The sequence below is a fragment of the Eretmochelys imbricata genome, chromosome 6 (genome assembly GCF_965152235.1).
Source record: "Eretmochelys imbricata isolate rEreImb1 chromosome 6, rEreImb1.hap1, whole genome shotgun sequence".
In the NCBI taxonomy this organism is placed as follows: Eukaryota; Metazoa; Chordata; order Testudines; family Cheloniidae; genus Eretmochelys; species Eretmochelys imbricata.
In genome coordinates this window covers 52,249,358-52,274,129 of record NC_135577.1, presented here as the reverse complement: position 1 = coordinate 52,274,129, position 24,772 = coordinate 52,249,358, and the positions used below count along the sequence as shown (strand labels likewise).

The 24,772-nt window shown below is 44.5% G+C and overlaps 1 protein-coding gene across 3 annotated transcripts in view; it reads left to right on the top strand.

Annotated features, from left to right (window-relative positions):
• The window catches only part of PAMR1 (peptidase domain containing associated with muscle regeneration 1), a 53,283-nt gene that overhangs the window by 10,548 nt on the left and 17,963 nt on the right, over positions 1 to 24,772 (top strand). The window contains exons 4-6 of one of the 3 annotated variants that reach the window (XM_077820184.1): positions 4,353 to 4,570; positions 9,641 to 9,748; positions 9,969 to 9,989. In XM_077820184.1, the coding sequence (XP_077676310.1) occupies positions 4,353 to 4,570; positions 9,641 to 9,748; positions 9,969 to 9,989 (347 nt within the window). The remainder of the gene's footprint in view (positions 1 to 4,352; positions 4,571 to 9,640; positions 9,749 to 9,968; positions 9,990 to 24,772) is intronic. The other 2 variants (XM_077820185.1, XM_077820186.1) reach the window with 2 other exon arrangements.

Sequence of the window (24,772 nt, the reverse complement as noted above, 5' to 3'; positions counted from 1 at the left end):
CCCTGCTGCCTATGCCTGGTTCTTTAGGCTTACTCCACTTCCACATAAACAAGCAGATTCCCTCTGCCACTCTTACTCTCAGCTCCCAACGGTAATTGTTAGCAAACGGTTTGCCAAGTCAGCATGATTCCTGACAATAGCATTCCATGCTTCCTGGGCTCTACATAGCCCCAACAAACCCTGCGTGATTGCCACAGAGCAATGCTAGGGATCCCATCTGTGTGAAGCAGAAAGAAAACAAGTCACCCCTAGTCACCAGCAGAAGCCAGCCAGCCAGGTCCGGTTTCTGTCCCTTTCTTCAGGGCTCTGTTTATTATCTTCCCAAACAAAGCAAGAAAAGTATACCAAAAAAAACAAACCAAACACAAAACCCCCAAAACACCACACTGATAACAGTCTGGTTAGAAGTTTGGACGGGGATCTACCAGCTAGTCCTATTTAGCAGCAAATATCCTTCCCCTGCATTGCTAAGTTCTCCTTTATATTTCAGCTGAGAGCGTGGGCTAGTCAGGATTGCTGATCAGCTGTGTCAGCTGATTCCCAGCACCTGTCTGTGGGGCTGCTTCTCTGGCCTAGGGTCAGCTGCTCCCTCTCTCTCTTCTCTCCTCCCCCCAGCCAGGGCTTTCAAAGGGCAGATTGCCCTGTTGCAGGGGCTTTTATAAACTCTCTTTATCTCACAGAACTGAAAATAAATCATCTCCTGACTTAAGATGTGCTATGCTGTTCTAGGGGATTTAGCTGACCAGACGTGCTTTGATAAATGGTGCCCAGGTTGCTGTAGTAGTTTGTGTGTGCATTTTCTAGCCTTATTTTTCTTTAATTTGTGATTGATCATGCTCCCTCAGTCCATGTCACATCAGGGGATGAGATCAGTTATGAGCTGCCAAAACCTTAACAATGGGTTCCCTCCTCATCCCATGAGGGCGTTGTTGCCCACCCCCGCCCCCACGGGACTTCTATCCCATCCAACCCCCCCTGCGTTCCTTGATTCCCCCCCCCCCAGCCCCATCCACCCCCCTTCCCTGTCCCCAGACTGCCCCCAGAACCGGGCAGAAGGGGCTCATGGGCCACCGTAGTGGGTGCCCACCCCACCCCTAAGAGCCAGAGGCACCTGCCGGGGGGGTGAGGTGGGGAGTCCTGGAGGTGCTTACCTGGGGCAGCTCCAAGGAAGCATCTGGCAGGTCCCTCTGGCTCCTAGGAGAAGGGGAGCATAGCTGGCGGGGAGCAGAGGGAGCGGCTGCTCCCCCACTGATCACATAAAAAGTGGCGCCTTAGGCACCGACTCCCTGTGGGGCTGGAGCACCCATAGGGAAAATTTGGTGGGTGCAGAGCACCCACTAGCAGCTCCCTGCCCCAGCTCACCTCACCTCTGCTCTGCTCCTCCTCCTCCCCTGAATGCACCACCCCGCTCTGTTTCTCCACCCCCCAGCTTCCCGTGAATCAGCTGTTTGGTGGGAAGCCGGGGAGGGCTGAGAAGCAGGCGGCGGCCTCCCGCTCAGGCCGAGGGTGGCGGAGGTGAGCTGGGGCGGGGAACGGTTCCCTGGCGTGCCCCCCTTCCCCCGTGTTACCTGCTGCGGCATGGTCAGCCCTCCTCGCGCCCCCCCACCCCAGCTCACCTCCACCTCCCTGGGCCTGAGCAGGAAGCTATGACCGGCTTCTCAGCCTGCCTCAGCTTCCCGTGCGAACAGCTGATTTGCAGGAAGCCTGGGGTGGGGGGCGGAGAAGCAGAGTGGGGCGGCGCGTTCAGGGGAGGAGGTGGAGGTGAGCTGGGGCTGGGGCTGGGCCGGGGGTGGGGCAGGGAGGGGAGCTGCTGGTGGGTGCTCTGCACCCACCAAATTTTCCCCTTGGGTGCTCCAGGGCTGCAGCACCCATGGAGTCGGTGCCTAAGGCGCTACTTTTGGCCGGTTAAACTTAGAAGCCCTTTTAGAACCGGTTGTCCCTCGCGGAACAACCGGTTCTAAAAGGGCTTCTAAATTTAACAACTGGTTGTAGCGAACAGGTGGGAACCAGCTCCAGCTCACCACTGGATGAGATAAAGCACTCTAGGAAACGCACAACTCACAATCATTTTCTTTAATGCTGTGACAGAGCTGTATCTTGGAATTGTTCTTTTCCTTTGGCAAGAAGCTTTCCTTGCAGAGGTGTATTCTCAATGCACTCAATAATATCACCTCATAACAGTACTTTATGCTCCTTTTTGGTCTGAGGATCTCCAAGCATTTCATTAACGTTATGGAATTTGGTGTTATAATATCCAGGGCAGTTAGGAAAATAGCCCCAATTTTACAGGTGAGAAAATCGAGGTTAAATCACTTGCCCATAACTGTGCTTTAGCCAACAACAGACTCCAAGATTTCAAAAGTGTTCAGTTGACTCCACTGGGAGCAGAGTTAGGACAATGTTGAGGACTTCTGAAAATCCTGTGCCAGGTCTCTCAGCTCCCATCCCTGCGCCTTAGCCATGAGGCCTTGTGCATTTCCTAGCTACTTCACTCCTACACTCAAACAATGCAGATCAGAAGCCAGTAAGCCTTCCCATACCACTAGCTTATTCATATTTTTTGTCAGCAAGGATTTTTTTTGAAGTGGACCAACTACTAAGACCATTGTGCACGATTTATCTGTCACTTTGTGGCTCCAATGCAGAACTTTGCCTAAGACTCCTTGATATTAATTACTCTACTGCATTTTCAGTAACATGGTTGCTACAGACCTAGGTTCTCTCTACATATATGAAATACTAAACAAGTAGGTACTGAGCCCAGATCTACCCTTGGTTAGAGGTGTTTCCCAGAAATGGGTCTTAGGACCCTGATCCTGCCAACACTTATGCATATGCTTAACTTTATAAGCACATGAGTAGTATAGTAGTGCCAATGGGAAACTGATGCAAGTGAAGTTAAGAATGTGTGTCAGGATTTGTAGGTAGGGGCCCTAAACTCTATCCTATTTTCACCTGGCTTCAGACGTGTGACAAGCATGAACAGGTTAATTTGTATGAAATTATTGCTTCTGTAAGAGCAATCCTGGGGGTTGATCAGCCAAAGAGAGCTTGTTTCAATGATGTCATGCTGGTAACTTGATATCTCATGGGTAGGTAATAGGATGTCAGACAAAACTGGAATTTGGACTCACCAACTTGCTCATGAAGTTTAAGTGAAACTGACGTGACTTAATCTCTGATGTGTATTGAAAGCAGATGCCATTTTTTTCTAATCCACCTTCCAACAGACCCTTACAAAAACTCTGGGCCATATCTTCCTCTGGTGTAACTTGGTACAGCTCCATTCAACTGCTCATTCAATGGAGCTATGCAGATTTACACCAGCTGAGGTTCAGCTGTTACTCCAAACACAAAAATAAGTACTGAACGAAGACACATGAGCGTGTATTAATGTTAGTCTGATGGGAGGGGATAGAAAAACATCAGCCATTTCACATCACATGGGATTCCTTACACTCTGAAGGCACTGAGTCCCCAGAAGAGGACAGTCAGGGGAAATCAACTGTAGGAGCATGCTGAACAACCAAACTGGTTGTGCGTTTTCCCCTTCTCTTCAGTTAGAAAATGTTAGATTGCCAGACAATTCAGCCCACCTTTGAAGAGGAAACATGATAGACTCAGTCTGATCCATTATATCCCTTAAATAAACACGGTCTACAGAGTTGAGAGTTTTCAGGCAGACTGGGAAGATTAAAAGTTACATTTTTAAAATATTCTGCTGAGTGGTTAGTGGTGTGGTGCTCTCTCAGGCACAGAGCTTTGAATCCTTAGAGCACAGCACCCTGGGTAAATGCTTATTCTTCAAAGGCTCTTTTTTATTAGCTCTCTTTGTCTGGTTTTCATTCATATTCAGTTTGAATATTTTGGCTCTGTGCTTTGCTAGCAGCAGCATGTTATACTGTTCACTAATGACAGCCTTGCTGCATGGCTGATGCGAGAGGATAGATAGCGTTTACTGTAAAAGCCTCTGGATATTACCCTCTCCCGTATGCGTTAACCCCTGTCCCTTCTCCCTTACACAAATGGTGTAAGTACTGGCTATTGACAATTAGTTCCTGTTTTGTCTTCTGATCTGAAATAAAGTCGGTTTCTTTTTGTTCCCAGTCTGTCTCTTTCTGTCTTATTTATAAGGGACCTATCATCATAGTTTCTAAATGCAGAACGCAACCACTTAAGTAGCACTAATAAAGTCCAAAATGGAGTTTAGCTCTCTGCCCTTCCAGTGTATCCAGCTGTTATCCTCTCCTTTAGATGGATTCTGTAGGGGGGCAGTAGACTCTGAACTGAATTAGAAACACAGTCCAGCCAGGTGAGAGTAGTAGTCTGATTTTGATGTCCTTCTGCCTCAGGTTTGCCATGCTGAGCCTGGAGTTTGACTACATGTGCCAGTATGATTATGTGGAGATCCGGGATGGGGACAATATAGATAGCAGGATAATTAAGCGTTTCTGTGGCAATGACAGGCCGCCTCCAATCCGAAGCACGGGGACCTCACTCCATGTTCTCTTCCAGTCCGACGGATCCAAGAACTTTGATGGGTTTCATGCTATCTTTGAAGAAATTACAGGTAAAGGAATAAAAAAAAGCACACTGCATTTTATTCTCATTAATTCAGTCTCACTAATTTTTCTCGCTGTTCTGCTTCATTAAAAACTTTCATGCTGTGTTGCCAACAGCAGTTTATACAGGTAGGTACAGTGAAGGTACAAAGTCACCATACGGCTTGCTAAAATGAAGCTCTTTTAAAGTGGACCCCAGCACCATTATTTGTGCAAAGACTTAACTGATTGCAACAGTTTAGGGCTGAAGTTTCATAGGTTTGCGATGTTTCTTTTTGCACCAAAGAACTGGGAATGAGTGATGAAATGGAATTTTTGTGCACAGTTCCTTGCGGTCAGATAGTTGTTTGAAGTAGTATGTGGAAGCAGAGTAAGCAGTTTAAAATGGTAGAAACCTGTTACATTTCTGCTGTATTACCCATGTGAAAATGCTCTAATTATTTCTGCTGCTTCACATTTCAGATCAGTAGGGCTTTTTAAAAAAATTGTTTATATAGGGCAGATACAGAAGGCTCTTCCCATATAAAAAGCACACAAAAACATTTTCAATCTCTCCTTCAGTGAATAATATGATGTGCTAAATGTTTGTAGTGAAAGAAGTTGGGTTCCAAAATTCCAATCTACTTATTAAACGTATTAGGCTTGAGTCTGATCTCATTTACACAGGGGTAACACTTTCCCCTCTGCGTTACTCCCTGCCCCTTCTGCCTGCCTGCAAAGGAACACTGGGAATGCTGGTAGCTCCTGTTTTGCCTTCTGATCTGAAGTGGGCTACATGTCTTGTGCCTTCTTTGTAAGGGGCAAGTCTATAAAACCTGTCCATAGAGTTCTTAGCAGAGGAGGCTGACCAGTGTGTGCTGGTTTGCCATAGGAAAATCCTACAGGATCTATAACAGCTAACATTAGGATTTCCCAATCCCTCCCTGAAGTAAGACATACGAGACCCCGGACACACATCAGTGTCCCAGATTTAATGGGGTCCCATGAGCCGTCAATCTAGTTCAAGAAGTTCAGTTAAGTTCATGTAATCTTTGCAGCTAAACCACACCTGAGCTCCAAACCTATCGGGGTTCAGCTGTTACTAATAACTAAGGGTGCAGCTAACAATTTGAAATGTGCATACACGCAGTAGCTAATCTGCTGCCCCATTTCTGCATTTACTGAACCCACTTGTCTACTTGCTGTTCCCTGTAATACAATCACAATCACAGCAGGAACAGTTGGACAATGAGAGCTAGCACTGTGCTAATGAAAGGGCTGATGGAAAACAAAAGTTGCCTCCACCCAAAGAAACCTGGTGTGGGGGATGTTGCATAAGACTGCCTACACTCGTAGGCCTAACGTTTTTGCTATGGAGTAGGATGAATTGATTCCGTTTTCTCTACTCAGCATGCACCTCTTAGTGTGCTAGCACTGGTCTGCACTTTATTTCCACCCCATTTTTAATAGTATTTATTTGAGACTGGGTGGCTGCAAGCATGGTAATCCATGCAGCGCATGAGGCAAAGGGGTGAGAATTTGTCAGGAGGCCTCATTGTGCACCTTATTAGGAATCTGTCCTGGCCTGATGAGTAGCTGAATTGAAAAGCTTTTGAAGCTCTCACTGTGTCTCTTTATGTGAAGTGTTAACCCAGCCAGCAACTCTGTTCATGGGGAAGAATACAATGTATGTGGCCGGGGGTGGGGGGAAGCTGAGGGACTGAAAGCTCTGGCAGCATACAGCAAGCTTCAGCATTCAGTCTTCTGAAACCCTTCTCAATGCAAAGCCTCAGGGAGTAGCTGACATCCATGTAATAAGCTGAACAGGGCTCACTAGGTCAATCACCTGCCTGATTGTTGAGAACAGGATCAGGTAAACACACTCCAAGACTGAGCAATGGCCCAAAGGGATGCTATGGTATTCGTTGTAGCTTAGCACTGGAAGGAAGAAGATAGGAAAAGTGGCTCATGCAGTGAGAGCAGAGTTTTTTCATTTACACATGTCCACCCTTGTGGGGCACTTTGTAATGGGGGTCACCTTTGTTCTGAGGACCCTATGTGGGATAGATTTTGCAGAAGTTGGCTCAATGACACAATGACACTGATCAAACATGGGGAAGTATCGAGACCAAATGGTCAGAAGAATTTAGGTAAATGCAAAATAATCTGCAAAAGGTATGTCCCTAGAGGAAAGACCAGTGGACAGCTAGTTAATAAAAGAAGCAGCTTAATCAGCTGAACGGCCTGTACTGGAACCACCCGAGTGCAGCAACAGACACTGTGTCAAGGATAAAGGGTAATCCAATCTTTGGTGACAGTGGCCAGAAATGACTAAGCTACCTCAGACGTGAAAGACGGGGGAAGAGAAGAAGATTGAAATAAAGTGAGCAGGATAATTCCCCTTGCTCCTGTGTGTGGTTGTCCTTCTTTAATAATCCCCTTGTGGAAGGTGAGGGGATTCCCATCTGATTTGCTGGCAACAATTACTCATGAAACATTATTAATGTCAATACAAAATCCCATAGGTAGGGAGAGGTGCTAACTTCTCTTTATATTTATAATAGAGGCAAGCTGGGTGGGCTTGGTAGAATGTGTGTCCATGAAAATAGAAAGGTTCTGGGAATATTCTAGTTACGTGAGTTGGATGGATACGTTCTGTTGAAACAAAATGTAGCTGGAAAGCGGAAGACTCCACCCACCCCCCACCCCCCCCCCAAAACCAACTATTGTGAAAAAATGTTTTCCAACTATCTCTCTTAACTAGTTATAGATACTTATATGATACCCATCACATTGGGAAGTTGGGCCAAATCCTAGTCCACCAGAGGAAAAACTCCCCAAAAGTGCAAAAATTGTGAGCAAAAATTGAATGTCTAAGTCACTGTGTGGCTGTTCTGGTGCATTCTGTGTTTTAGATTTTTAAAGGGCATAGTGTACTACGGCAGATTAGAAATAATTCTGGGTCTCGCTTAATGAGAATCACGACAGTCACCAGTAGCCAGTGGAGTCAGTGGATACTGACCCCTGTCACGGGACATGGGGAGGAAGCTTTTGTAACCTGGTTCCATGTCATATGACCAAAGCCAGGCAATAAAGATTCATTTTTATCAGCTCTTCTGTGTGTCACACCTATCATAATAACCAGCACCCATCCTCATTCATTTGACACAACTGGCTCCACAGAATAAACTGGCAGACAAATAGTGGCTTGTGCTATCAAGACAGAAGCGATAAATAAACATACCATTGTTTCGACTGCATTGACTTCAACTGACAGGAAGATATGGCCTGTTGGTTGCAAAATATCAGTGCTTCCCTGGCTCTTCAGCCTCTTCTTGCTCTCTTTTTTTAAATGTCATTTTAGAACAGCAGGAAACAACAAAATGATCATTTGTAAAAGCTTTTCAGGAATTTGTTCTCCTCCTCAGTCACCCTTTGAATAACCCCCCCATCCTCATATCCAAGCCTTTAAGGAAATTGTGCAAGGTTTCAGCAGTGGCTTTCACTGCCCAACCTAAATACGAATAGCTTTACGTCTCCACATGAAATCTGTGTCAGAAATCTGGTTTTGACGTTATGAGTGGAGTTCCGTTTCTCTTTCACCAGCTGGGTCAAAGAGACTTGAAAAGCCTGTTTCAATAAAAAACTCTGCAAAAGAATTAGCTGATTTGTCGTGTGCCATTCTGGGTTTCATCAAAGAGAGAGTTTGAATATTTTAGTGCCACCTCTGAAACTGATCGTCCTAGCTGAGATTGCGGTCTAAGGGGGCAGCTAGAGCACTACCGACCCTGCTTTGCTCCATCAGTGTTGTTTAGTGGTGGAGTTCATTCCTCCCTTATGTTAAAGTGTAATCGGTGTATTGTTGATAGACAACTGTGATCTATAAGTGAATTAGAATTTACTCTTTTTATACTTTTGTAGCAATGATGGACTAGAAGTTCAACAAATAAAGTTATGAAGAACCTTTAGAAAGTCCTCTAAAAGTGGCAAGAGCATTTTTATGGAAAATTGGGGTGAACTCTTCAATTTGGATCCAGATATAAACTTTACAGCTCTGGCGTACCTTGTTATGATGGATCTGAACCAGAACATCAGATCCAGAACTTCGCAGACTTTGGAGATGTTCCTATTTGAATCTGGATCTAAATTTTATGATTTGATCACTAGTTTCTACCTGGTAAGACCTGAGTTCAGGTTGATTTTTTTCTGAAACGGTTGAGAACCTCACTACCGCTTGAAGTGTAGCTGGTGTTACATCCCATTAAGAGCTAGTGATTTTCCTCTGCTATAATAGAGGAAATACAGAACCCTGAGGGCCTAAATCCAGATCTCTGCAGATAAGTGGAGGAGGAACTGACTTTATGCAATTTGTTTTAAGATGTATTTATTTGTAGTTTTAAGGGTACATTTTTAAAAAGGGAGAGCAGGCATGGTGCCCAAAAGTGTGTGTAGCACAGCGGCTTTTGCCCATGTTAGTAAGCCTGGTGCATGTGCAAATAATTAGCTATGCACGTAGATACCCATTTATGCTTAAAATATCTGATCTATTTGTACCACTTCTCTAATTGCAGCTGGGTAGTTGTGCCAAGAGGCATCCCAACCTACTGGTTCCCAACCTGCTTCCTTTGCCAGTTCAAGGTCATCATAATCCTGATTTAAAAGATCATCATAGGGGTCAAGAGGACACAGGAACATCAATCATTGCATTTGCATCCATGACCCAAGAAGACAGCTATGTTCCTTTAGGGAAATACTGATCACAAAGCCCAGAATGAAGTATGTAAAAGATAGAAATAATGTGACCCCTCAGGTGAACCCACTGTAACTCGAAAGAAGTGATAGAAAGATGGGGGCCATAATGGAAGAAAAAGGAAAAACAACCACCAATAAAAAGTTGCACATCCTGAGATCTTCCTTCTAGCACGGAAGGAAGAAGATTGGAGGGCTCCTTGAATCCATTGCGTACTTGACCCTACATATCTAATTAACCTGGGAGGCCTTTAGAAACTACTGTGATGAGTTCTATAGAAAACAGTAGCTAGCTGGTTAGATAAAAACCTTATGAAAGACTGTGAATATTCTTGCCTCTTCTTTTGCAGCTTGTTCTTCATCTCCATGTTATCATGATGGAACATGTATTCTTGATAAAGTTGGTGCCTACAGATGTGCTTGTCTGGCAGGCTATACTGGGAATCACTGTGAAAGCGGTGAGTACAGGCATTGTGTTTGCATGTGATCAAATGCTGTCATGAACTCAGCCAATTGGTAACTGTTTATATATTTTTTTATGTGTAGGTTGATTATAGTAATGGAGGATGTAATGAGCTCCCCAGAGCTCCGTTAAAGGCATAGCACCCGCTTTCTATTAGGATTGCCATTGAAGACTGCAAGGGTTTTATGTTCATCATAAAGAGAGTATTTGGAAAGTATTTTGTGTTGGAAAAAACAGTACACAGGAAGACTTATAAAGGAGCATGCTTACTATGAGAGATGTGTAACCAAGCAGCCATTTTGAATCTTCCGGGCAGGGTTCCTCTCATCTACCACCACCTATTTCAGTAGTGCCCCAGGTTTGATGCTATTGCTTTAACAAATGGCAACCTTTTGGGCAGAGATATTCTGCCTGCCCTTAAGGCAACAATAATGTCGAGCAATAGCAGTCATCACTGACACAAGCATTAGGTTCAGGGCAGATCAAACAAATGGTAGCTTCTAATCCAGTACAGGTGGATGGTCCCAGTTCTAGCTCTTTATTCATATGGGGGAGCTTTTGTTTCTACCATACCAAGCACGTGGTAAAATAACTGGATTCAGGTGAGATCAAGTCAAATATCCATTCTTGCTGTTTTTATCCTTGATGCCTGAGTAAATTATTCTGCCTAATGAAGAATTTAAGGCTGAGGAGGAATAAGAACTGTGCAATGTATACTAAGATAATGGCTGTGTCAACTGCATCAGAAATATCTCAAGTCATTGGGCCAGGTGGAATTCCAGGTATTTGATTCATGATTGAAATGTGGGGGTATCTGGCTTATGATTGAAACAGCTTACAATGGTAGTGCTTTGAATGAAAGCCCACTATGCCGTGTTTGCCCATCAAGATTTTCATTTTATGTCTGTGTAAGCCATTATAAACCTGTCCTTACATGATTTCACATCTTTGCTCATGATGTAGATTTCATAAAATTCCTCAGGGCCAAGTTCATCCCCTGGTATAGCAACTTGAGTGGAGTTGCATCACTGCAATGGCATTAGCCCCTTATGTCCATGGCTGTAAGTGGAGGTGAAGTACAGTAAGATTTTTACAGTTCCATAACTATTTCATTCATATGACTAGCTTCATCTCATCAAACACCAGAGTCAGAGGCAAGAAAGTGAAACTGACTAAACATAAACATGTGTAAGTGGGGGAATAGTCCCACGCTTGTGGGGAAACTTTCCTGGCTTCTGCACTACCCCAGTGAAGTAGGCTAGCGAAAGGATCTGAGTTCTCGCTCCTACTTCCTTTACCCTCCCTGCCCTTGAGGACTCCCCTTCCACTCTTCTGTCTGGCACAGTCCTCCTAACCCCAACAAGGCTGGGCCCAGGATTCCTGGGGGGCTCGACCCCCAACCCTGCTGTGGTCACCTAGGACAGGGGCTAGGGTGTCCCCACTCCAGGGTACTCTCTCTGCACTGGGCAATTCTCTGACCCACTGACCATTACATACAAGTTAAAGCAAATGCAAGTTATTTAATCAACAATTAATTTTAAAAAGAATAAGGAAAAATAGGAAAGGTTAAAGGAAACACATCACCCCACTCTGTGGCAGGGAACATCACAAACAGTGTCTCTGGAATGTCAGGGCAGTTCACAGTCTGTTCCTTGTAAGTCCCAGGCCTTCTTCTCAGGCCCTGGCTGTGCTGTAGGGATGCTGTGGGTTGGACACTTGCTCTGGTGGTGGCCACAAGCTCTCAGGCTCTAAGTGGTAGGACCCTTCTTCTCAGTATTGCCCCCGCCCTGTCACGGTTATGATCGAAGCCTGGCCCTCAGAGCCCCTTGGCTGAGGCATCTCCCTGTGCTGGGTCTGCTGCCCAGCGTCTCCCTCGGTCTCCCCAGCTGCTCACCACACCCAGCTCCAGCCCCAGCCCCAGCTGCACCACTCTGTCTCTGCATGGCTGCTACTGCTGCTGCTCTGCCTCCAGCTCCCTGGGCTGCTTCTTTGGCCCCTCTGGCTCTGGTTGCTGCAGCTCTGCTCCCAGGACAGATCTGCTCTGCAGGCTGCTTCTGTGACTCTGCTCCCAGCACTGACCTGCTTCCTGGGCTGTTTTTCTGGCCCCTCTGGCTCTGGTTGCTGCAGCTCTCCTCCCAGGACACGTCTGCTCTGCAGGCTGCTTCTGTGACTCTGCTCCCAGCACTGACCTGCTTCCTGGGCTGTTTTTCTGGCCCCTCTGGCTCTGGTTGCTGCAGCTCTCCTCCCAGGGCAAGTCTGCTCTCTCTGGGCTGTGCCTCTAGCTTTGGGGCTGCAGCTCTGCTCCCAGGACAGGGTCTACTCTCTCTGGGCTGCTATTCTGGTCCCTCTGGATGTGGCACAGCTCTGCTCCCCACCTTAGCTTGGGCCCCTGCTATCTCCTGAGCTTGGCCCCACTCTGTCTGACCCAGGCAATTCCAGCTCACACGGTGGACAGGACCTCCCTGGTCTCCTGACTCCCTGATTAGCCTACCCGCCCTGTCATTCAGGCTGACCTGGAGCATTGGCCTCTCCCCATTGTTCCTGGGGACTGTCAGTCTCAGGGTCCTGATTTCCCATAGACCCTTCCCCTTTTAGTACTGGGAGCTAGCCAACCAAAACACCCCCACTGACTGTTAGTAAGGGGGCAATAGTCCGCTTACTCATGGTATAAACTTGTCTAGTTCCACAGGGCAATACACAGAGCAAACAGAATAAATGGTGAAAAACAGAGATTCAAACATCTATTTTGGTTTTAGCAGTCCAAGTGTCCAAGTCCAAGCTCAGTAATAGATTTCAGGGAAGAAGTAATTTAAAATACTTTTATAAAATGATTTTTATCTTGAAATGAATCCTTTAATTTAATTCACGAAGGAACAGTGTCATTTGATGAAATACTGGGGATTTTATGATGTCTGATGCAGCATGTGGTCCTTTTGCTTCTGTGGAGGAACATTTTTACAGCACACACCTCACACCCTTTCTGTCATATACAGAAGGCTTGATATTTTTTCCCATGCATGAATTCCAAACATCTGAATGGGAAAGCCTCATGACAAAGTCTCTGTTCAAACTGGCTTCTGAGGAACATTTTTAAAGATCTTTCCTTTACTGTTGCCAGAATGTATCCTGAACATTTGCCAAGAAAGTACACGGGGGAAAAAGCAGAAAATCAAGTTTGATTATATTTTTCAGAGCAAAGGGACAAACTGGAAAAATATCCATGGCAGTAATACTTTAAAAATGGAGTCAAGTAGTTTCCTAACGGAGTTGTAGTTCCAAGAGTTATATGGAGACCGAATCATGCAAAGTAGCTTTTCACCAACCAGATCTTGCAGATATGGAGCTGAGGGGAAGTGTGGGCCAGTTTTAGTTCTACATAGGATATTTGAAGTGAAGTCACCTTTGCAGCATTGAATAAGCAGTTCTGGAAACCTTGGGTCTGAGTCCCCTTCCAGTTCTATTGGAGTGAATGGTCAGTAATCCCACTGAAGTCAATGGATTTACCTTGGTGTAAAATGGGTGTGTGTGTGTGTGGGGGGGAGATTAGTGCCTTTGAATATTAAATTGATGTAACAAAATTTGCAACAGAAGGCAGCTAGAGCACTGAAAAGATTTTAATGGGGAACAGTCAGAGAAACTAGACCTGCATTCTCTCAAGGAATAGAGATGGAGGGAGCATCTCAGTGAGGCACAGCAAAAGCCATTTAAATGGGAGTGAGACACTCAGCAGAAGTTAGAATTGGAAAAGGTGTATGGTACTGGGTCATCTAGACTCTCGCCATGCCAATGCGGAATTATTCCCTGTCAAGTCTAGTTTTAAATGCACTAATCTATAGGATCGTTCCAGACAATAAGGAGAGCTGCTTGAATGGGACAAACTTCACTGCACCATTTTTTCCCTCTAAGCTAAATTCTGTCACCGTGATGGAATGGCCACTGTGTTCAAGCTGCTTCACTGGGACAATATTCAGCCTAATTATTCTGTCACTTACAATTTGAGATATTAATAAAGTGATTAAAGGCCACAGCTCATGCTCTCTTCTATCTCATACAGTGGCAGCCAGGAAATTGTCTTATCATTTATAATTAGAGGTGTTAATATGGTGGTTTAAAGTCTTCAGCCGAGGGAACTGAATTGAGGACACATGTTAAAACATCTGGTAATGATTCAGTCAAGCAGGTTTAAATGGACAAGGTGGGTGAGGTATTATCTTTTATTGGACCAGCTTCTGTTAGTGAGAGAGACCAGCTTTCGAGCTGACACAGAGCTCTGCTTCAGTTCTATCGAGTATCCTGGAACCAACATGACTACAATAACAGTGCATACAAAATGCATGAGACAACCACTAATTGAGACAACTCTGATGATCCTATTAAATGGTATCTATCACATGACCTTAAATAACAAAATGCCAATCAGCGGAGGAGTTTGAGTGACGGCTTCATTACTTTCCCCCCATAAATACAATAAACACCACTCCCAAACATTGTCTACCTTTAAGAACATGTTATGATAATCAAGTAAATAGAGAAACCTAACATTACATTAACAATACTTTTTGTCTCATTCTGTTTTCACACTGAGTTTATTGCGACTCCACTGACCTCAACAGAGTTAGCTGTGATTTACACTGGTATAGGTGAGATCAGAATCAAGCTTTGTGTGTGTGTGTGTGTCTCTCTCAGCAATCATGTGGTCATAGACATTAGAGACAGCAAAGATCTGATCATCTTGTTCATTTCTCTTGTCAATGCTGCGTTGTTCCCTGCCATAGCCAGAGACAGAACAGTAATAAATCCTTAAGAGATATAAATTGGAGCAATGGTAATAAACTGGGTAGAGATCTGATCCTGTTGCTTCATGAACAGAACTGCCACTCAGGCTCATCATGTTGTTGATGTTTTACAAAATGCTGGCTTGTTCTGCAATTGTAAAAAGAATTGGTGGAGTCTTTTCTAACATCACAAAGTTGAGTTTGTCCTCTGAGGACAAACTGTAGAAAGATGGCAGCGCTACTTGAGAGCAACGAGTGAGGTGCTCCCTCCCCCACTCCTTCCATCCCGGGACTGAGCGTTCTGACTCAGTAGCCCTCCCAGGGCCTGCTGGCCCCACAAGCAAGGGACTCTGACCTCTTTCTTCTCTGAAATTTCCTGTTACCTTTGTTTAAAACAAAACCAAACAAACTTGAGTTCTTGAGCAAATGCAGGGATCTGAGACTGAATGGGGAATTCATTGCTCAGATCCGATTTCCATTTTTCTTCTGTTTCTCAGTCCTGTTTGCCAGGAGCAAGAGATTTGTTTTACATCCCAATGAAGGGCACAGCCAACAGACTCAGCTGTAGCACGCTGTTCCCTCACTACAGCCTCTGGTACTACCAGAGCTGTCCTTAGCAGTTTTGAGTGGGCCTGTGAAAAACTGACCCCCATCCACTGTAATCATACAAATTAATACACACAGGCCTGGCTTGAGGATTTGGAGAGGGTCCGTAAAGAAAATCATTGGGATTCCCTCATACTTAACTGACTTGTTGTGTATAAAAAGGGGAGTAAATTTTGTCCTTCCTACCCCATCCTCCTGCTGTCGGTGAAGTGGAGCCCAGCTGTCTGTGCTGGGTTTTGTGCGGAGGTTATACGAGTCGGCATTTAATCCTGTGGTTCAAGGGACAAATCTCCAGATAAGGCTAGGATTGAGGGCTTTTTACTAGTAGAATATAGGTGTCCACATTTGCAAACTGGACTCCTTATGTGATCAACGCAAATCATCGTTGCAACTCAGTACCTCCAAAGGGAGCCACAGCTGTTTTCTCAATTAGCAGGTGCATTATCCTACTGTATGCGCATCATAAGGCCAAGTACATGCCTCATGGTTGTACTTTGGTAGTTCAATGGTAATAAAATGCCTCTGATTCGTGGGAAGCCACTCTAAACCCTGAGGCTCAGCTCTGTGACAGCCAAGGGCAGCACGCAGCAGTGCCACGCTCTTCAGTCACAATTACCTCCCTGCTCCCCGCACCCATTTCTCCAAGTAGGAAATAATTTACTGCAGCTTTTTAATGTGGGTCCAGCTTGCTTCTTCCCTTGAATCAGCTGAACATCGCTCATCGGTGCACTGGGGAGGTGAAACCAAGACTCCACCCACTGCCCATCCTCTGTCCTTGCTCACCTGTTTTGGGACTCACAAGAATACAAGCCCTGCTCCCTCCCACACAGATAGACTTGGAGGTGTAATAAAGTGAGTGCTAAGGGGCTTGTCTTCATTGCAGAGTTAACTTGAGTCCCATCCACACACAAAAACACTTCACTTGAACGTGACCATGCTTTTAAATAGTTTGGCTGGCCTGTCTGGAGGTATAGGCTAAAACTTGAATTAGCACAACTCACGTGCTTTTCATATGCCCTCTCTGTATGTGGACACAGATACAGGACCAACTTTCCGTTGTGTCGGTGGGTGCTCTATCCCCGGCTGTGCCTCAGGTCCCACTCCACCCCTTCTCTCAAGGCTCCACCCCTGCTCCACCCCATATCTTCCCACTCCTGCTCCACCCCACCTTGCCTCTTCATGCCCCCTTCTGCCCCCTCCCCTAAGCACGCCGCATCCTTGCTCCTCCCCCCACAGCCTCCTGCACGCCATGAAAGTGCAGGGGGAAGCACGGGGAGGGGAAAGCGCTTATTGGTGGGGCCTGCTGGCAGGCAGGAGGCACTGGGGGGAGGGGGAGGTGCTGATAGGGGGACTGCCGGTGGGTGCTCAGCACCCACCATTTTTTCCTGGTGCGTGCTCCTGCCCCGGAGCACCGACGGAGTTGGCACCTATGGCCGCAGGCTAGGTCCACAGGAGTGCCAGTAGTCCTCCAGTTTCTTCCTATGTGCCAAGAAAGGACAGACAAGTTTGCCCACAGTTCACAGAGGGGGGGAAACAATTCATAGAGCATCTTAGTTTACTGCATCACAAGAACCATGGGATGTGCTCCAAAAAATCTTAGTGCCACACACAAGTGAATGCAGGGACAGTGTGGACACAGCGGCTCAAGTGTTATTGCACACTGTGGGGTCTCCCCCATGAGCTAGGCTAACTTGAGAAGGGTAACTCAACTTGGGTTATTTACTTTTAATTGTAGTGAAGACCTATCCAATGTGACTACACAAGCAGGACTTACTGCTCTATACGTCTCTTCATAGCTACTTAGGAAGGGGTCTCAATGCAATTCTATGGTAATACCATAGGTCTTAGTGATATGGCTACTATTTTTCAACATTTTGGGAGAAGGCCAGTTATGATGGAATAAGGCCCCTCTCCATCATCTTTCTCTTGATCCTATTGTACTTATCGAAACTCTTATTAGCTTTTATGCCCCTTGCCAGGTATAACTCATTTTGTGTGCCTTAACTTTTCTGATTTGGTCCCCCCATGCTTGTATATCTACCATAAAGGACACTGTTTACCTCACTATGCTACTGTTGAGGAGATAGATATGTTTAAGAGGTTGCTTAGACTGCAGAAAACATGCACTTGGAATTATTATCATGGATACCCTGTTTTCCTTGATAGTAATGGATGTAAGGAGAGAAATTTGGTTTTGGGATTGGAGAAACAGCATGGTACAGGTTTCAGAGTAACAGCCGTGTTAGTCTGTATTTGCAAAAAGAAAAGGAGTACTTGTGGCACCTTAGAGACTAACCAATTTATTTGAGCACAAGCTTTCGTGAGCTACATCCGATGAAGTGAGCTGTAACTCACGAAAGCTTATGCTCAAATAAATTGGTTAGCATGGTACAGAGGACAGAATTACAGTATGAGTCCCAGATCTGCCACTGACTCACTGTATGGCCTGGGACAAGTCATGCAATAGTTTTTCCATCTGTGAAAAGAAGTTGATAACCGTTGGCTGCCTGGTGGCAGTGTTGGGAGGAGTCATCAGCGTATATGCTTGCAGTGCTTTGAAATGATAATGGGCTAAGTATTGTTACTGGGAAACAGGTGATGTTTTGAGCAAGCCTGAAGGAAGCTGCACCATTTTTTAATTTCAGAGTGATAGCCATTTTAGTCTGTATCAGCAAAAACAACTAGGAGTCCTTGTGGCTCCTTAGAGACTAACAAATTTATTTGGGTTTAAGCTTTTGTGGGCTAGAACGCACTTCATCAGATGCATGCAGTGGAAAATACAGGAGCAGGTATAAATACATGAAAATATGTGAATTGCCTTACCAAGTAACCTCACACTTGATAAGACAATTCACATCTTTTTATGTACTTATACCTGCTTCTGTATTTTTCACTCCATGCATCTGATGAAGTGCGTTCTAGCCCACGAAAGCTTATGCCCCAATAAATTTGTTAGTCTCTAAGGTGCCACAAGGACTCCTCGTCATTTTTTAATTGTTTCTCCTGGTCCTGTCACAGATTGGTTTTCAGTTTCCATTTGACACCCAGTTTTGCTCTCAGCGGGATTAGACAACATGGAGGTAAAAATGCCTGAGCCCCATCTATAGCGTGGACTCTAGCACTGCTACCACTGGGGACGATTAGAGCTCTCAGTTCTCCTAGTTTTCGCTTCATTGGGAAAAGGTGTATTTTTAAACTGATTTTAAGGTACCTTGTGGTGAAACAGTAGTGGGAGCTTGGGGTTTACTTCAACCTGCTAACGCATGTTAAAACCACAACTTTCTTGTCTTCACTAGAATTTTACCTTGTGCTAGTTACCATGCGTTCACTAAAGCATACACCTTTGTCCTAGTGAAGACAAGGCCTTTCTGTGAGAGCAGTTCAATCTCTGGCCCAGATTCTGTCCTGCATTTTATAGGAGGCACAGCTCAGGGGGGTGGGTAAAAATAGTTTTCACCAACTTTTCACTTTCTGAAGCCTGGGCTAACACAGTCCCTGTTATAAAGCTAATTTATGGCAACTTTTCACAGAGGCCTTCAGCCCAGAATAGTTGAAGCGCAGAACACTCTAGCCACACATACACTCCCATCTCCAACACACCTGGGCCTACTGCTATCATGTCCCTATGCTGGTGGCTGTGAGGAGGTGTCAAGGTTCCCTCCCCACTCTGAACTCTAGGGTACAGATGTGGAGACCTGCATGAAAGACCCCCTAAGCTTATTCTTACCAGCTTAGGTTAAAAACTTCCCCAAGGTACAAACTTTGCCTTGTCCTTGAACAGTATGCTGCCACCACCAAGCATTTTAAACAAAGAACGGGGAAAGAGTCCATGTGGAGACGTCTTCCCCCAAAATATCCCCTCCAAGCCCTACCCCCCCTTTCCTGGGGAAGGCTTGATAAGAATCCTCACCAATTTGTACAGGTGAACACAGACCCAAACCCTTGGACCTTAAGAACAATGAAAAAATCAATCAGGTTCTTAAAAGAAGAATTTTAATTAAAGAAAAGGTAAAAGAATCATCTCTGTAAACTCAGGATGGTAAATACCTTACAGGGTAATCAGATTCAAAGCATAGAGAATCCCTCTAGGAAAAACCTTAAGTTACAAAAAGACACAAAACCAGGAATATACATTCCATCCAGCACAGCTTATTTTACCAGCCACTAAACAAAAGGAAATCTAATGCATTTCTAGCTAGATTACTTACTAACTTAACAGGAGTTGTAAGGCTGCATTCCTGATCTGTTCCTGGCAAAAGCAACACAGAGACAGACAAACCCTCTGTTCCTCCCCCTCCAGATTTGAAAGTATCTTGTCCCCTCATTGGTCATTTTGGGTCAGGTGCCAGCGAGGTTATCTTAGCTTCTTAACCCTTTACAGGTGAAAGGGTTTTGCCTCTGGCTGGGAGGGATTTTATAGCACTGTATATAGAAAGGTGGTTACCCTTCCCTTTATATTTATGACAGGAGGATTGGCATAAAGTCATTACAATAGATCTATAATCAGGGGAATATCTAATTATGGTGTCCTGGTTGCTTTATGCCACAGGAAGAGTGCAAAGGAGCCAGAATGTAGCCAAGAATTGGGGACTCTACAGCCATTTACTCCCTGCTCTCTCTGGAGACTGCCAGTGTGGCTGCTAATTAATACAATTCCTAGCTCTTCAGGTACAAATGCAGAAACTGAAGTTTGTGGTAGTCTGAGAGTCACATTGAACACTTCTCTGGCATGCCCAAGTACTAAGAGTTTCCCTCTGCCTTTCTTCAACGGTTCTTCTCAGAGATTTTGCTACTGTGGGATTCAACCATCTATGAAGCTGACTGCTCTATGTGCTCCTCGCTGTTACACACTGTGGGCCCAATTCTTCACTGCCTTGCACCTTATGGAACCACTTACCTCTGTGCTAAGTGGATATAAAACACTACCAAATCAGAATGGTAGCACTGTACACCCACTTTGCAGAGGTGTGAATGATGACATAAGCTACAAGGCAGTGGGGAATCACACTCACTTCTTGTTCTCTTTCTGGCTGCCCCCATGCTCCTCCTTGTTTTGTTCACATGCTCAGCAACTGTTTTTTTTAGCCAATCAAAGTATCTTGCTTAGCTAGCACTCTTCAGCAGGATGTTGTCTCAGCATTTTATTTCACTCAGTTCTTTTCCTCCCAATACCTTCACACCATCACTTGGTAGTTTTGATCTCATTTTCTTCAACAGGCAAACAGCACAGAACATCATAAATCTCTTGTTTCTCTTATGCATTCAAGGGCTGAACAGGCCTTTCTGTAGCCCAAACTAATGCAGGTCTAGATCATTAAGATGTGTTTTTCTATTTGATCATTATTTTTGTTACATTTAAGACACATATACAAATATTTTCTTAAAGCACTTGGTTTTTCCTTGCAGGTCACCCATCCAAGTGCTGACCAGTCCTGTCCCTTCTTAATTTGAGATCTGACAAGTGGAATGGCTTTGGGCAAATTTCATAAATGGATGTAGTGATGACAATATAATCTTTTATACTACCTTTTATACTACTGTGGTTTTCCTTTTCATCTGCATGAAGGTTGTATTCTCTGCGGTATGAGAATATAACATTTACAAAGGGACATATTTTGGAATTTGTTCTATGTATTAATTCTCAATGTGCATAGAGAAGGTGAATGGTGGGGATCATTAGGATTTCAGTTAGCTCAGCATCCTATGAACTAAAAGGTCCAATTGTATAATTAAATAGGCCATCCAAATACCGGAAAGGTTGCAACCAGAGACACAGTTTTCTAAGGACTAAGAACAATGCTGATAAAGATCAAGTGGCTAATTGTAAGCAGCAGCCTCCAAATTGCCTCCAGATGAATAAATCACAATGGGTGACCCAAGCCTATTTTCACATGGATACTCTCTCATTCACAGAAGCAGGGAGATGGAAAACATCAGGGATGTGCTCCAATTGGCTGGAAGGGAATGAAAAGATTTTGGTTTCAGTAGGGATTACATCATCGATTTGTCTAATTATTCCTAGCTGGTGGAACTGTTGCAGAAAAAAAAATTACTTGTGAAGAGGCACAGAGAGCAGGATTGGAAATCCACTGGGTAGAGTACCTGGATTGATGATCAACTGTTATGATTTCCTTTGGGCTTCATATTAGGAATGATAATTCATGACATTTATACAGAGCTTTTTAGCTTCAAAGTCATGCTATAGATGCGTAAACTGAGACTGAAAGGGTTAAGCAGCCAATCTAGTTCCCTTTACCTCTCCCCGCCACTTCTGCAGATAATGAGAGTACTGATCACACAGGGTAGAGTTGGATACTGGGAGGTTGCCAGGGGGTGTGCACTCAATGGATGCTGAACAGTCTCTCTCTGTTGGGCCTTTGTCTGCACTGAGCTGCTGGGTCTGAGACAGAAGGGAAATGAGGGTAGAGATAGTTGATCCATAACCATTATTGGATGGCATTTCTCCAACACAACCAAAAGCAGAAGCTACAGAAACCTGGTGACCACATGATCATCTGCAGAGGTTCTTTGTAGTCTTGTAGGAAGGGAGTCTTCTGGGGAGTTCCCCTGTGCTTGGCCTTGGAGTGGAGGACAGGATTTGCCACTTAGGGTATGTCTACTCTGCACCTGGGAGCATGCTTCCCAGTGTGGGTGAACAAACACATGCTAGCTAAAGGACCCCCTGGGTATGTGCTAATGTTGCTAGCCCAAGCCATCATCCGTTCAGCCCCCAGCTACACTGTTATTTTTCATATGCTAGCTCAAGCAGAGCTACCACCTATCTGTCTACTCACTTTGGGAAGCACATTTCCAGCTTTAGTGTAGACATACCCTGAATTATTTGGCTGAGGCCTCTGAAAGTGACTGTGCTGGACCTGAGGTTAGAATTCAGGAATCACCAGCTTCTCTCACCATGAGTGTAGATACAGTAGATTCCGCTTGATAGCAACCTGGATATTGACAACTTCTGGCTAATAGCAGCATTTAGCTGGGAATCAGTCCTGTCCCATTGACTTTAATGTTAGTGGGATTTCGATATTGGCAACAGCATGCCACTTATTAACAACATTTTTTGGAAGACACCCCAGCTGCAGGCAGGTTTGCGGGGCTGCAACTAGGAAGGAAGCAGTGAGATGTACTGAGCCCCAACGCTTGTAGAGCACAGGGAGAGGTACAGTGCAGCCCCACAGGTCCCCAGTGCCCCTGTTCCCCAGTGTCTGGGCTGCAGCACCTCTTCCCACTGCTGCCTTGCCCAGAGGCTGGTTTGCAAGACCGCAGCCAGGGAAGGCGAGTCCCAGCACTTCCTTCCCTGTCTGGAGCCTCACAAACCTGCCTTCTGTTTATTAGCAACTTCTGGATAACAGCACCATTTTGCTGGCAACCGAGGGGTTACTAGTAACTGGAATATACTGTACTATGGTGACAAGCACTGTACAGCTAAAGGATTTTGGCTGTTATTCATGTGGCAATAATAGTTCAGTAGCAGAGTTACCCAGTTCCTGGAGATTGGGTCATACAGCTTATTATAAAAAGTGCCCCAGTTAACATGAATATTTTTCTAAGAATAGATCCTCCCTGCCCCGCAGCTTCTGTACAGAATGACAGGAGGTCTGCTGCAGTATTTATATCTAGGCTTGGCAGGATTCAATTTCTATTTTTTTTTTAGAATTTTGCTGAATAATATCGGTCTATTTTTAAACCTTTTTTATTTTTATCAAATTAAATTTTCACATTTGGGGAACCTTGTGGGGGGGAAGGGCTACAATAATTATTTATTGACAGGAGAACAAGAGATTCAAAAAGTTAGAGCTTTATAACCAATGAAACACAAATTATCAACAGCCTATGTCAAAATATGCAAAGTAAATACCTTAAATCAACTGCTAAGAATTTCTCAAGAGTCATTTTTCTTACTTTACCTATCTGTAAATTAGGATAACTATTGATGGAAATATTTTTTGCCTTGGTTTGTGTGCATATGGTGAAATCTTTCATTATTGTATGCAGTGTTGTTGTAGCCATGTAGTGTCCCAGAATGTTAGAGTGACAATGTGGGTGAGGTAAATGATTTTTATTGGACCAACTTTTATCGATACAAATCTAATCTTTCCAAGCCAATTTATTTGTCTGTATTTTTTTCTATTTGGAGGAACTTGTTTTAGGGAAATCATTTTTAGCCTTGCATTTGCAGCCCCCTTGACATACTGTACAAAAATGCCCTCCTTGCTAATCACCTTCCCATTAGTAGATCTCACAAAGCCCAGTTGCTTAATTTAAAAATAAAACTCTTTCCCCCGCCTCCATCTGAAACCTAAAGCCAACAAAATCCAATAGGTTAAATATTCAAGGAACACAAAAGATGATTCTCAGGGACTCTGTACAGCACCGAACACACAAACATATAGCATATGCACACACACAACCACCCATTGAAAGGAGGGATAATATCTCCCAAAGCAATTTAGCTTTCAACATGCCCTTGCCTCAAGACACAATGCATTGATCAAACACAAAATCTCATGAGTAGCACCAAACAAAGCAATTCTCTTGATCAGTGTGTACTGCAGCCTACAGAAACCCTTTCCCCTTCCCTGCCTCAGCTGCAGAAAGATGATACACCCTCTCTTAAATCCCCTGCCAGACCATGTGACAGGCAGGTAGTCCTCAATCATTTTCTGGCCTTTTTACCCAGTCACACAATGATTGTCACTCAGAAAGGCCACTTAAGTCCTCCCCACCAACAAGAGCCAGGAACTTTCTTACCCCCGAGTGTAGATTAGGGAGAGAAGGAATAAATGTGGTTGGAATAAATGTTATCAGGACTTTGTTGTTCACATGGAGTTTCAGAACCCAATGAGCAAGAGTAGAGAACAAATTCTAAGAAAAATATAGATGACAATAAATACCATAAGGATCAGGTCTGAAAATGTAGTTAATTATGGGGCTTTGTGAAGTGCATCCCAGTGCTCTAGGATAGCTGCTGAGGAGTTCAAGGGAGGCACTGTCAAAGCATGTGCTAATCACTCGGGGGCTCTGGATCATCTGCGCTTGCACAGAGCTATCACCTGGAAGAGCTAGTTTGCAACAGTAGCAGTTGTGACTAGCACATAGATTGAGGTGAAGATACATTTATTTTACATTGAATTAAGTTTCTCATTTTTCTGAGAGAGGGAGTGTCCCAAGCTACTCCAGTATCAGAGGAAGCAGCATGGTCTGGTGAATAAAGGTACGGTATGAGGAAACCTGTTATCTGTTCCTATCTCTGCCACCGACTCACTGGCTGACTTTGGGCAAGTCACTTAATCACTCTGTGTCTCAGTTTCCCCAACAACAAAATGGGGGTGATGATAGCTATGCATTTTTGTAAGGTCTTTGAGATATATGGATGATTAGAGCTAAATATTATTATTCTAACTAAATCTCTTCAGGCAGTCATTTTAATAATCTTGCCCTCAAAACAAAAATTGGAGCAGAAAAAATAAAAGGTGATCAAATGAGACCCCCAGAGGCAAAAATCAAACCTATTTTTATTTAACATGGTTTATTTCAGTGGGGTTGGAGGCATACAGGGCCTCTGTATCTGTAAAAGACATTGAGCTGAAAGAAGTTCATGCAGGTAGAGCTAGATGGGAATTTTC